Source organism: Protobothrops mucrosquamatus, unplaced genomic scaffold, assembly GCF_001527695.2.
Source record: "Protobothrops mucrosquamatus isolate PMUCROS unplaced genomic scaffold, P.Mucros_1.0 scaffold579, whole genome shotgun sequence".
NCBI classification, from domain to species: domain Eukaryota; kingdom Metazoa; phylum Chordata; class Lepidosauria; order Squamata; family Viperidae; genus Protobothrops; species Protobothrops mucrosquamatus.
This window is the reverse complement of record NW_015386880.1, coordinates 818,437-831,301: the sequence shown is the minus strand read 5'-3', so window position 1 is coordinate 831,301 and position 12,865 is coordinate 818,437. Positions and strand designations below refer to the sequence as shown.

At 39.5% G+C, this 12,865-nt stretch overlaps 1 protein-coding gene across 1 annotated transcript in view; it reads right to left on the bottom strand.

Moving 5' to 3' along the window:
* Positions 1–4,706: 4,706 nt before the first annotated feature.
* The window catches only part of CACNA2D2 (calcium voltage-gated channel auxiliary subunit alpha2delta 2), a 568,828-nt gene continuing 560,669 nt past the window's right edge, over positions 4,707–12,865 (bottom strand). The window contains exons 33-38 of the mRNA XM_015817370.1: positions 11,569–11,621; positions 11,173–11,228; positions 10,160–10,283; positions 8,919–9,028; positions 6,658–6,746; positions 4,707–4,835 (exon numbers count right to left, since the gene is read on the bottom strand). Of these exons, the coding sequence (XP_015672856.1) occupies positions 4,707–4,835; positions 6,658–6,746; positions 8,919–9,028; positions 10,160–10,283; positions 11,173–11,228; positions 11,569–11,621 (561 nt within the window). The remainder of the gene's footprint in view (positions 4,836–6,657; positions 6,747–8,918; positions 9,029–10,159; positions 10,284–11,172; positions 11,229–11,568; positions 11,622–12,865) is intronic.

Genomic DNA, 12,865 nt, shown 5'->3' with positions numbered 1-12,865 from the left:
CACAACTGAAGTAATTGGAGGCAGGGCAGCATTTCTCTGACATGGTACTCAGTGATTCCCTGACTGATAAATGAAGAGGCTGAATCATGTTTGATATGTAGTAATCAAGGCAATATCTACAATTTGCTAAGTTCAATATGTCTTCTGCTGCGGGTCTGTTTTTATATTTCACTTCCAGTGTTCTCCATTCTGCCATATCCTTTCCCTTCTGAACTTGAGTCTAAGAATCAACTAATGGTAAGGGAGTTATTCAACTAGAATTGCACCGACATTAAAAAAAAAATGATGAAACGTCTACCAAAACTGAAGGTGAATACACTCCAGCTAAAGCTGAACAAATGCTATAATTATTAGAAAGGATAATACTGTTCCATAAGTGGTCCTCTGAAGTTAGCTCTGTTATGTGGGACTTCTTTATCAGCATTGCTCATATTTTCCTCTCCAAGAGCAATGCTTTCCCAGAGAAACACTTGTTCTGAAAATTGAGAGTCATTATCTCTCATGGCAACAGAGGTGTATCAATTCAGTGATTTATCCAATCTGGACCAAGCTCAGGAGAAAACAGTTCTATACGTTTGTAAAAAAAGCTGCCTGGGCATAGCAGTCATTGGCTAGATACAGTGTTTCTCAACCTTGACAATTTTAAGGCATGTGGACTTCAACTCCCAGAATTCCACAGCCAGTATTGCTGGCTGTGGAATTCTGGGAGTTGAAGTCCCCATGCCTTAAAATTGTCAAGGTTGAGAAACACTGGGCTAGAACCTATAATGCTACCAAACCATCTTTCCCCTGCTGCTTCCAGATTTCTTGGCATTTCAGACTCAGAACAACAGCTATTGTTATTATTATTTTAAAGATATACATGATTGGAGTTTTAAAAATATGTTTTAAAGCAAGCAATTCTAAATCTAGTATGAAAAAGAAACAAGCCAGAGGACCCAACCAGTGCTTTCAGCAGTGACATAAATGTCCTCTTAAAATAAGGATATCTGGAAACAGACTCACCTCAAGGAAGGAAAAAACCCCATAGGAATTACAAGATATACTTGCACCATTATAGAACCACTTACGGTATGTTTTTAACCTGTCTTTGGTTATTACGTACATAAATACATCTGTATGTATATGTATGTAAACAACAAAATGTACTCCATTATGACTATAAAATTTCATTAGATATGTTAAAACCAAACAAACCCCTCCCCCAACATCTTGGAGGGCATCGGCCAAAAGCCAAGAATGAAGAGAGTACCAGTTCAACCCCAGCAAATTTTAGCTTTGACCTTGAATAATTTAGGAGGAACAAAGAGGCTGACCAAGAAGTATATCATGGCCATTAACAGTGATGAAGTGGTAAGATATTCAAAAGCAGGGAAAGGCCATGTTATCCAATCAGCTTCTCGTATGAATGAGAAGCACTTCAGGTCCAATATCGTTTCCATATATACTTTCTGTGCTCCAAATTTTTCCCACTTTGAATATCTGTTGTTGATGAATATATACTGGCTCCAGAGCACTAGCCAAACAGTCACAGACAAAGTGACATAAGGAAGACAAGAGGTTTTACTCAGACTAACTTAAAATGAATCTGGGGGTTTTCAGCAAGCACACTACAGACAGTTGCCCACATCACAAAACAATCACACAATTTGGCACAATTTTGTAGTTTCTGCTCAGAAGAGACCAGGGAGATTCTGAGAGTGTATTCACAACCAGCACAATTGATTATCACTGGTAGTATACACAAGGAATAATGGCACTATCTTTACCATACATCAGAGTTAGTTAGAGCTATGTATTTATAATCTCCCAGTTTACTTCTGTAGAAATCTATACAAAGCCAATTAAGCAGAACTACTATCCTTAGCACCAGTGCAATTGTTGTGTGTATAAGCAGTCTGGAAAAAATGCAGACTTGGAAGGAGAAGTCTTTTTAGTTGCTTACTTGAAAACAAGGATTCACTTGGGGGAGGGTTATATGTACACAAAGGAATTTGAATGAAGTTAGCTTTTGAGAGATTAAGAATTTCCTAGTCTCAAGAGCAAAGTTTACTGAAAAGCAAGCAAGTGCATCATTGGTTCTACTTCCAGATTTGTCAAGTATTTTTTTCCTACAATAGTTCCAAGCACCACATATTTGCACTTTGCAGCCATAATTATTACAGAGGTATTATGCTTTTGACTCTTTAGATTATATTATGAGGACCACAGAAATCTTACTTCTAAGAACATCAGTAAATAATTTTGTCTGATATGCCTGTAGTATTGGCTGAGGAATGGGTTGCATTCAACAATTGTACACCTTCCAAGCTGCACTATTTTTTTCAATTAAACAACTGGTGGGGTCATTATAAATGGCAGAGGCTGAATTAACATGTAAGTTGTGAGATCAGAAGGCTTTTCTCCAAAATCCTGGTTTACTACTAAACCACAATACTAAGACCACAGAAAGTTTGATTCAAACAGAATCTGAAGTTGTTAATCAAACTGGATTGTCTTCCTCTTTGGAAAACTTCAGGTTGAAGTAATTATGACCTACAGTTTGCTTTCCAGATTTTCTTGTAACAAAGCAAATGAAATTCATAACAGTTGAATAATTCATAACAGGCGGCGTGTTTGGATTAAAAGAAGTCTGGATTAAAGAATATTAAGTTGAAATGAACGCATCACTGTGTACAATATTTTAGCAGGCTTTTGTAACAGCAATCACCCTTGTGCCAGAGGGAAAAAACTCATGCAGTTCTTGGCGTTGCAACCAACAATTTTTCCTTGATGAAGTTGCATCATACTGGTCTGCAGTTCCCCATATTGCCCAGAAGGTTCTGGCTCTCCTATAACATCAAGCAGGAACAAAACGAAATGAAATGAAACAAAACAGGATTCTTCTCACTTTGCTGGCTATTTCAAGTGTAGAGGCAGTGCAGTGGGGTATATTTGGCTGACGAGAAGGATCTTCCGGAATTGTCAGGGGACTGCAGGCATTTCAGTTCATAGTATGTAGCAAGATGTACTTATTATCATATATTAACAGGCAGAAAGACTGGAAATCTGCTCAAGACAAATCCTAAAAACAGGCATTTTTTTTTAGGACACCAGTTGATGAATTCCAGTATTATACTTTCTTTTAATTCTTCAATAGTTGCAACCACTTAAAATAATTCCAGACGTGAAATGTACGCTTGCAGAGTCATCAGAGGTGCTCTGTTGGGGTCTGAGCTGAGTGGCAGACATTTTAACAGCCATCATTGTGAAGCAGAACATTTTCACTTCCTCCAGGCTCAAGTACACAAACAATAAGCATACAGTTAGGTTTCTGTACAAAGTCTACGAAGAAAAACTTTGGCTATCATCTTCATAGGTTGGTTTGGCACACAGTGCTGCCTCCACTAGGGTGGACAATATTCTTTAAAATTTAGAAGAAAAGAAACTGAAGAAAAGAGACTTCATCTTTGTCTAAGTCATCTCAATAATTGGCTTATCTTAAAGATTGGATACGGCAAAGCTACCAACTAAGACTTCATAGTGATTTGGGGGAACAGCTCTTAAAATAGCTACGTAATTATGTTTTTTCAGTTGGTTCAAATAAGAAATGGGAAAGCAGGAAAATATTCAACGGGGGCTGCTGGATTTAAACCATAATTGTTACTTGCATTCTATCTTGCTATTCATTTTTTAAAGATTGTCTCAGTTGCTGCATCCTCCAACCTTACATGGATTACTGGAACGGTATACAAAAGGATCTTCACTCTCTTCTTTCTGCCCTGCTTGGTTTTCAAGTCCTCTTTACAGAATAAGCAGTTTAAATGAATAATTCCGACCTTAAAATTCAAGTGATATCCTCTGCATTTGTGTATGTTTCTTTCTTGCTCACAATAAATGCTCTAATCTTTCAGGCTTAATGTTTGGAAATCAGATGTTGAAAGGTCTAGATTAAACTGTTTAGGATGAAAATAATTCATCATTGATTGGAGATGGGATCCACCTATTGAAAGGCAGAAATAACAATGGCCTTGGAAAACTCATAGTGAATTGGGTGGAATGATATTGGGGTGATCTTATAAGATTACTTTGAGTCTGAAAAGCTACTGGAATTGGCTGGAAGGTTTGCTAGGTTATAGAATCAATTTGGCAAGACTATCCATTTTTTCGGTTATAATGATTGGTGTTGTTTCTGCAGTTTTCATTATTGGAATGGTAAGGTACATTACTTGAGACAAAATAGTATCATCAGTATTGTTGATTAAATACTTTTAAAACCATAATAAAAGTCCTTCACAAGAAAACTAACAAAGGTCTCCCAGAATTCCACAGATTCAATGGAAAAATAAAATCATGGGGCCATATTCTTTGTATTTGGCCAACAGCTCAATGAGTGGAAAGGGGAACAATGAATCAAAGCTCAAGAATGTTCCCTGTGTGGAGAAGATCACGGTGGTCCATGCTTCCCCTCGTCATCTCAAAGATCTCTTTAGCACAATCTGCTGTGCAGAGACACCGGAAAGGCAAGGATTGATGGAGGAAAAGGAAAAAAAAATAAAATAAGAACAGCTTCTGGACTTCTGAGTAAAGAAAGCAACAATCCTCATGAGTGAATGCCAAGGTGCAGCCAGAATTGATGGGACTAGGCAGAAGTCATCCTCTAGCAAGTCTGGAGGGGATGATGATGTGCATAAAATAAAAAGGATGGGTTAAGCTAAATGGGCGTTTCAAAGGCAAAATGCCAAGGGCAGCGAATGGTGACTTGCAGTCAAATAGAGAAGGAGTAACTGCAAGCATAACAAGATATTCAAGGAAGGTCTGAAGGAGGCCCCTCTGCCACAATCCGAGGTGTCTTCCTAGAGAAATAAGAGAGAGAGAGAGAGAGAGAGAGAGGTTTCTTTAAGAATACTTGCTTTTGCTGAAACTCATATATATATATATATATCTGTTTTCTTGCTGAATCTTGCTATATGTATTTTTAAATTTCGTTTTAAGGAAAATGATCATGCAAGTAAATTTGTGCATTATCCAAGGCCTTATCTCCTCTATTCCTTGTTCTATTAGAACAGTTTTGAATATCTAGGATTCTGGAATAAACTTAAGTTTCATAGATTCATTAGCAGGAAAAGAATAAATTTTACTGTTTTCAGGATAAAGAATAAAGCACAATGAGATTAAAAGGACATCCAGACAAATGTCTTGTTCAAAGAAAAGTTAAAATTCATTTTTTGCAGCATTTATTTAAGAATTAATTTTCAAAGGTTCTTTCAGATAGTCTTTTATGATGTATACATACAATAACTCATCAAAATTGCATCGGGTGTAGGTACTGCTATGCCTCTTGTCATGCACATTTGTTTTTTCATCTAGTCTATTATTTTCTTTAGAAAAAGAAACAATTCACAAGCAGCAAAAAAAAGAGTAGCTGTATTAATGGTTCTAGACAGTCCAATAACCTTCGTTCTGTCAGTTGAAAGTGAATATTTTCTAGAGGCAGAGGCACAATATAGATCAGTGGTTCTCAACCTGTGGGTCGGGGCCCCATTTGGGGTTGATCGACCATTTCATGGGGGTCGCCAAGCAAGGCTGTCCGCTATTTTTTTTGTCCACCATTTTTTTTGTCCGCCATTTTTCCCCCCTTTTCCGGCTGGGCCAGCTGGTGGTCGGCCTGCTCCGTCTCTGCTGCTTGCCAGCTACGCCTCGGCCGGCGCAGGGGGCGGAACCATTCATGTGCGGCCCTCCTGGGCAGGGAAAGTCCTCGACTTACGACCGGTTGGGTAGTCCTCGACTTACGACCGGTTTAGTCCTCAACTTACGACCGGTTTAGTCCTCGACTTACGACCGGTTGGGGTCACGGCATTAAAAAGGTTGAGAACCACTGATATAGATGTATTTATAATGACTGCCAAGACTGGAAGCAGCTTCTCTATAACCTTTCCCTTTCATTTTGCCCTTTTCTTCCCTTCCCTTCCCTTTTTCTTTTTTTTCACTATTTACTATTTCTCTTTATTATTTTTATTTTCTTTTATGGTTTTTGCTTTGTTAAAAATTTCTTAATAAAAATTATTTTAAAAAAGTGAACATTTTCCTACATAGTAGAAGGAAAGTCTCTGCCTATTGTTTTTAAGTTTCCTAGGACAGTGGTGGCGAACCTATGGCACGCGTGCCAGAGGCGGCACTCGGAGCCCTCTCTGTGGGCACACGTGCCGTTGCCCCAGCCTCGCCTCCCCCCACGACCCCCTCCTCACCAGCAGCCCCCTGGAGAGAGTCACCCCCGAGCGTGGCCCACACAAAGCAGCGCAGCCAAGGACATGGCAGCCAGGCAGCGTACACAAGACTCTGCCCTCACGTTCCATCGTGCACAGTTGATGCTGCGGGGCGTGGGCAGAGGGTGTGGTGTGCGGGCAGAGGGTGTGCTTTATTCTTTATCCTGAAAACAGTAAAATTTATGGCGTTGCTGGGCTGCCTGGGCGATTTGCGGCGGGCCCTGGAGGTGGTGAGTGGCCCTGCGAGCAGGCGGGGTGGGGTGGGGATGGACAGGGGCGGGGCCAGTTTTTGGGCACTTGGTCTCTAAAAGGTTCGCTATCACTGTCCTAGGATATCCTCCTCCCTAGAGCAGAGTCATTTCAGATGTCGCATTCCATATATATAGCATTAGTTATCCCTCCTTTTACTTACAGTTGCATTGTAATCAAAACAGATGCGGGGACCCTTCCGGTAACGTGGCTTCTCTACTAGCTCACATTGATTGCGATCTCCTGGAGGAGCTTTGCGTCGTATCAGCCAAATGAAGCAGAAGATAAACAACATTAGACAGATTAAAATGATGTGAATTAGGAGATTAAAAAAAATAGAATACAAATGCTAACAGATTAAATTATCTCCAAATAGTGAACTGCTCCTGTATTCCAACCTAATTTTTGTGGTTTCTGTCCTTCCTCACATCCTTCCTTGTTTTTGTTTTCCTCTCTCTAAAGTCTGTAATTGTATCCATGTAAATGGTAAGTGGTGGGAGAAAAACAAAATGTGAAAGGACTATTTTTGTGAAAGTTCTCAATGGCCAGTATATTTAAATGGGCTCCTATAGAAATAAAAATATTTGTAAACAAGGAGTAAATAGACTAGATGGCCTTTTGTTTGACTCCCTAGCACAGTGATGGTGAACCTTTTAGAGACTGAGTGCCCAAACTGCAACTCAAAACCCACTTATGCATCGTCGAGTGCCGGGTGGGTGTGGCCAATTGGGTGGGCGTGGCTGCGGTGGTAACGGCAGACTGGGTGGGACTAAAAAGTTCAATCAATCAATTCCAACTTTGCAAGATCTTTTTTTTCCCGCAAGAAGTTAAAATTGACTGATTGAACCTTTTTTTTTTTTTACACACAGCGGCGGAGGCCTAAATTGAAAAGATTTTATAAAACCCAGCTGAAGGCCTAGGGCTGGGACGATGACGCGCATGCCCACAGAGAGGGCTCTGAGTGCCACCTCTGGCACCCGTGCCATAGGTTCGCCACCACTGCCCTAGCAGCTTGTCATACACAAAAAATTGTAATGCATAAAATATATTGGTCAGCTGATTGTTGGGTTGTCTTATAGCACAGGAAAGTAGGTCATTCCAGCAACTCACTGCACTTTGGGATGGAAAGAAAAGAGGAACGGAGCAAGAAGTATCCTTCTTCCCTCCCTTTGAACAATACTGGTTGGAGGTGCTGCCTTTCTTTTGTCACTTGATTCATTTTCTCTCCTGAAAGGTGCTTGAGAGGAAAGGAGGGAAATTGCTTTCCTTGCAGGAATCCTGATGTTGGGTGGAGATGGATGAGGGAAATTACATGTGTGTGCATTTATACAGGAGAGCATAGCTCCTGTCTTTCAGTGCAGCTCTCTGGTTCTAGGCCAGTGGTGGCGAACCTATGGCACGGGTGCCAGAGGCGGCACTCAGAGCCCTCTCTGTGGGCACCCGCGCCATTGCCCCAGTCATAGGTCTTCAGCTGGGTTTTATAAAACCTTTTTGCTTTAGGCCTCCACCACCATGTAAAAAAAAAGGTTCAATCAGTCAATTTCAACTTCTCGTGGGGAAAAAAAAGATCTTGCAAAGTTGGAATTGATTGATTGAACTTTTTAGTCCCACCCAGTCTGCCCTTACCATCACAGCCACGCCCACCCAATGGGCCACACCCACCCGGCACCCGACGATGCATAAGTGGGTTTTGGATTGCAGTTTGGGCACTCGGTCTCTAAAAGGTTCGCCATCACTGTTCTAGGCAGTTTGTCTTCAACTTGATCTAAACTATATTTATAAACTTTATACAATATCATGTTAAAATTCTGCATGCAAGTCCTACATGGCACTAAGGTTCTGCAGGTTCCTTCTTCCCTTTCTTGGGTCTCCAGAGCAATTAATCATTGGTTAGTTGTCAATTAGTCACGACCACTTTGGATTACTTCTACTATCTGATGTAATGTATCTCTGAGTTGGAGAACACGATTGTGTTTATGGCCTGTTGTGGATTTTCCATAGACCTGTTTTGCTATTGCAGGTATAATAGAGGAGGAGAGATGTATCTTGAGCACTGATGTTACCTAGTTGGATAATAAAATGTCTGCAAGCAAACAACTAAACTCAGAGAACACCAAGAAGTCCACTACTGCAGGTACAAATTGTTGGACCAGATGCCCTTTGGTCTGATATAATGTAGCTTGTCTTAAATTGTTACAAAATTTCCTTTTACATTTATCTACATAGTCTACAAAATTGTAATGGATTTGAGTTCAGATGACTGTATGTTTAAACTACTTGTGATAATATGAACATCAAACTACTTATGGGAAAAGTATCTCAAGTAATATTTATAAAAAATACACCAGAAAAAACATCAGTTAATAATAGGCATACCCATCTGTTATATTGTTTCTGATTTGGAATACAACTGATTACCAATACCTTTTATCTCTGCTTGGAGAAGTTTTGTGGATTCACACTGATTGCATATTGGCTTTTCTGCTACAACAAACAGAAGATTAGACCCAGCAAGCCTTTGTGCATGGAACAGCCTGGAGAAAAAGGGAGAGAAGAAGAGAAGCAGAAGTACTGCTATCCTATTATCCTATACTAGCCTATCTAATTTACAAGTTGTGTCTGCAAAGAAGTGCTTTGCTAGTAGCATTTTTTCTTAGTAAAGAGCTTCAGCTTCTGAAGAAGCCATCATAGCTGTCTCATTCAACTCTATCATCTATCATCTATCATCTCTATCCTATCTATCTATCTATCTATCTATCTATCTATCTATCTATCTATCTATCTATCTATCTATCTATCTATCTATCTATCTATCTATCTATCTATCTATCTATCTATCTATCTATCTATCTATCTACCTACCTACCTACCTACCTACCTACCTACCTACCTACCTACCTACCCACCCATCCATCCATCCATCCAGTGGTGGGATTCAAATATGTGAACAACTGGTTCTCTGGGCCTGGGCAACAAAAAATTAGCTACCAGTTCTGCCAAAGTGGTGCGCTATCCCACCTATCTTGTTGGGATGGAGAAGATCATTAACTATTTCCACTCCTGTAGTTATTCCAATAAACATTCCTCCTCCCATCAGTATTAAAACAAAGCATCTATTGATGCTAACAGAAGCATGAAAACAGTTTTAAAGTTATATTTTTAGGATTATTGCTATATGCACTTCTCAGAGCATTCTAGGAAATGCAGTTCTTTAAAAAAAAAAACCACTGAATTTCTAACAGAATCATATCATCATAACATTCCCCAGGAGTTTTTGTGTCTAGCATAATACTGATGTTTACTGGGATGTCATTCATCTTGTGTAATGGCATCAGAAGCTGTCTGCTGTTTTCACTAAACAATCAGTTACAAGCATCCTATAATTTATATGACAGACACCACTAATTTTGGTACCTGTTAGTGGTTATGTTCCTTAATCCCACTGTTTTTTACAAGGACTGAGCTGAAGAACTAGAGCAGGGGTCCTCAACCTTGGCAACTTTAAGACTTGTGGACTTCAACTCCCAGAATTCCTCAGCCAGCAAAGCTGGCTGAGGAATTCTGGGAGTTGAAGTCCACAAGTCTTAAAGTTGCCAAGGTTGAGGACCCCTGAACTAGAGTCTTACAATGTCTGAACCTTTACAACAGGGATTCTTTCTACTAACCTAGAGCAATTTCCACAGTCAATGATGGTGTTGTAGGTATAGTTAACAGAACTAAAATAGTATTGGGTTTGCTTCATGATGCAGCTGGTCTCCTTGGATTCCATGTTGTCTGCTGAGACATCCTCTGTTTAGACACATAGTACATATAGTGAGTCGCAAATAAAAGCATAAACATTTTTAAAATCTTTCCCACATCATCTAAAAAGCAGTTCATCCGGATGGATTTGGCCTTTTCTAAAGCTGTGCTTGTGCCAACCGCTACTGATAACGGTGCAAGAATGTATGGGGGGGGGGGATTCAACAATTTATCCTATATTTCCACTTTTACCTTACTGTTTGTTTTTTCTCATCTACATAGACATTTATTTGTTATTGTAGAAGTGTAACATTTCTCTGCTCAGTCTAGAGCAGTGTTTCTCAAACTTGATAACTTGAAGAGGTGTGGACTTTAACTCGCAGAATTCCCTAGCCAGCATGGGGAAATCTAGAGAATCAACCTTGTTATTGCTTTTCATTCTGCTATCCTCTACTAATCTACATTAAAGCATGTTGTGTTCCCCTTCCCAACTAATTCACCTTGTGAAATTGACTTACACCTGCTATTTTTTCCACTGCAGAAGGTCAATTTAGCAACATTTATTGATGGCTGCACTCCTTTTTTTGGGCATGATCGATCAGATTTATTGGAGTATTCTCTGGTGAAGATTTATGTGTGCAGATTTTATATTTGTGCCCTAAAGCCCCCTGAAGCTGCACTCAGAATAACTAGGTCACAATTTGCTTCTCAAGATTAAAAAGCACAAAGATGAGGGATGTTTTTTAGAGACCCGAACAATTCAGTTGTAGCAGTAACATATTCAGTCACATGGTAATGAAGGAGCAACTGATAGTCAGCTAACATTTAGTTTTATTTTCACTTCCTATATTAATCCAGCTACGGTTAATTTATAGTGCCTCCTCCTGCCATTTCATCCTTTGGGGGCTGAAAGAAATATACAAATAGGGATTGTTACCTGTTTGAAACCAGCTGTTATAGGCTAATCCATACAGGAACTGCTGAAATAAAGACCTTGTGGAAAGAAATAACAATTAGGTGTCTGTAAAAGAAAATAATTTCACGTCACAACACAGAAGAGGTTCTTTGAATTAATTTTGTTTTGACATCTCCAAGTTGAAAGCACAACCTCTCCAAAAATACAAACATGAATTTGTAGATTTCTAGGAAAATTTAAAAAACAATTACTATTTTAAATATTTCCACTAATATTTCTGCAACAGATTGTGAGATCTATCCTAGAATGGTTCGTGTTTTGTCACATCTAAGCTTCTGCAGTTTATCTCATTAACTACAAGAAAAGAAAGGAAAAAAGAGAAGAAAGGAAAAGAAAAAAGAAAAGAAAAAGACTCACCATGCAGCTGCTGAGCTCCACCAAGCCAGGTTCAAGAAATCTGCCATGGTTGGCTAAATGTAAATAAATAAAGTATGCTTTAAAACAGAACACAGTTGCTACTAGGAAGTGAATGTAGTACTTGGGAAATCCAAGCCCAGTGAACTGCTGTTTCTCACGTGTTAATAGTGTAAATATCAATCCCTAATTTTCTTTCTCCATGAGTGTTGGGCTACTCCAAGTCTGAATTCCCTTGGGTGATCAGCGTGTAATGGTAAATATAGTAGGTGCCTATTTGAAGGGGACAACTATACAATTCAGTTGGTATCCATGAAGCTTGTTACATTAGAGTTGTCCTTTTCTAACCACCATCAGTGCTTCATCATTTACATCCTAAAGGTGCTTTTTCAAGAGGCAACTGGACTTGGTTTTCTTTGAAGACATTTTGCTTCTCATCCAAGACGATTCTTCAGCTCTGACTGGATGGTGGGAATGGAAGGATTTCAGTGAAGGGACACAGTGCAGAAAACATCCTGCAGAAAGAACAGTTCCATAACACAGTCCTTTCAGCAGATCTAAGAAATCTTTCCATTCCCCACCATACAGCAGAGCTGAAGAAGCTTCTTGGACGAGAAGTGAAATATCTTCAAAGAAAAACAAGAAAGTCCAGTTGCCTCTTGAAAAAGCACCTATGGGACAACCATGACCTGGATGACTGAGAATCTCCATAGACCAGTGGTTCCCAACCTTTTCTATTCCCCGCGCCCCTAGAACGCTTCTGATATATTCTCGCACCACTTACAAACGTTTGAAATAACAGCAACAAATTATGCATGTACACTATAATTTTGAAAACCCAAGTTTTCACACCCCCTGGAATATCATCTCGCACCTCTGGTTGGGAACCCCTGCCATAGACATTCATAATTTACACTTTCACATGTGTGTATTCTACCCCTCAAATAGTGCTAGAAGTTTTGCTATACAGATTTGGCAGTTTGGCTTGGTCTACTATGTTAATAACTCTATCAAAAAGGCTGATAAGATTAGTCTGGCACAATTTGTCTGTGACAAGTATCCTTCTTTTAACTCAATAGGATAGGTAGCCTGCATTCCCAGTTTAATATTTTTTTTTTTGTCATTCATAGGGATTTTAGAGTTCTCTTTGTGTCAGCTTATAGTATCCTCCTCAGTCAAATGGAGTGGCTTCCAATTTATATTTTTAGAGGGGGAGTGAGTTGCCTTGTTCTTTCTCCTACACTGGCTACTTTGTAAATTTAAATACTTGCCATTCAGTGATGTGAAACACATTTACAAC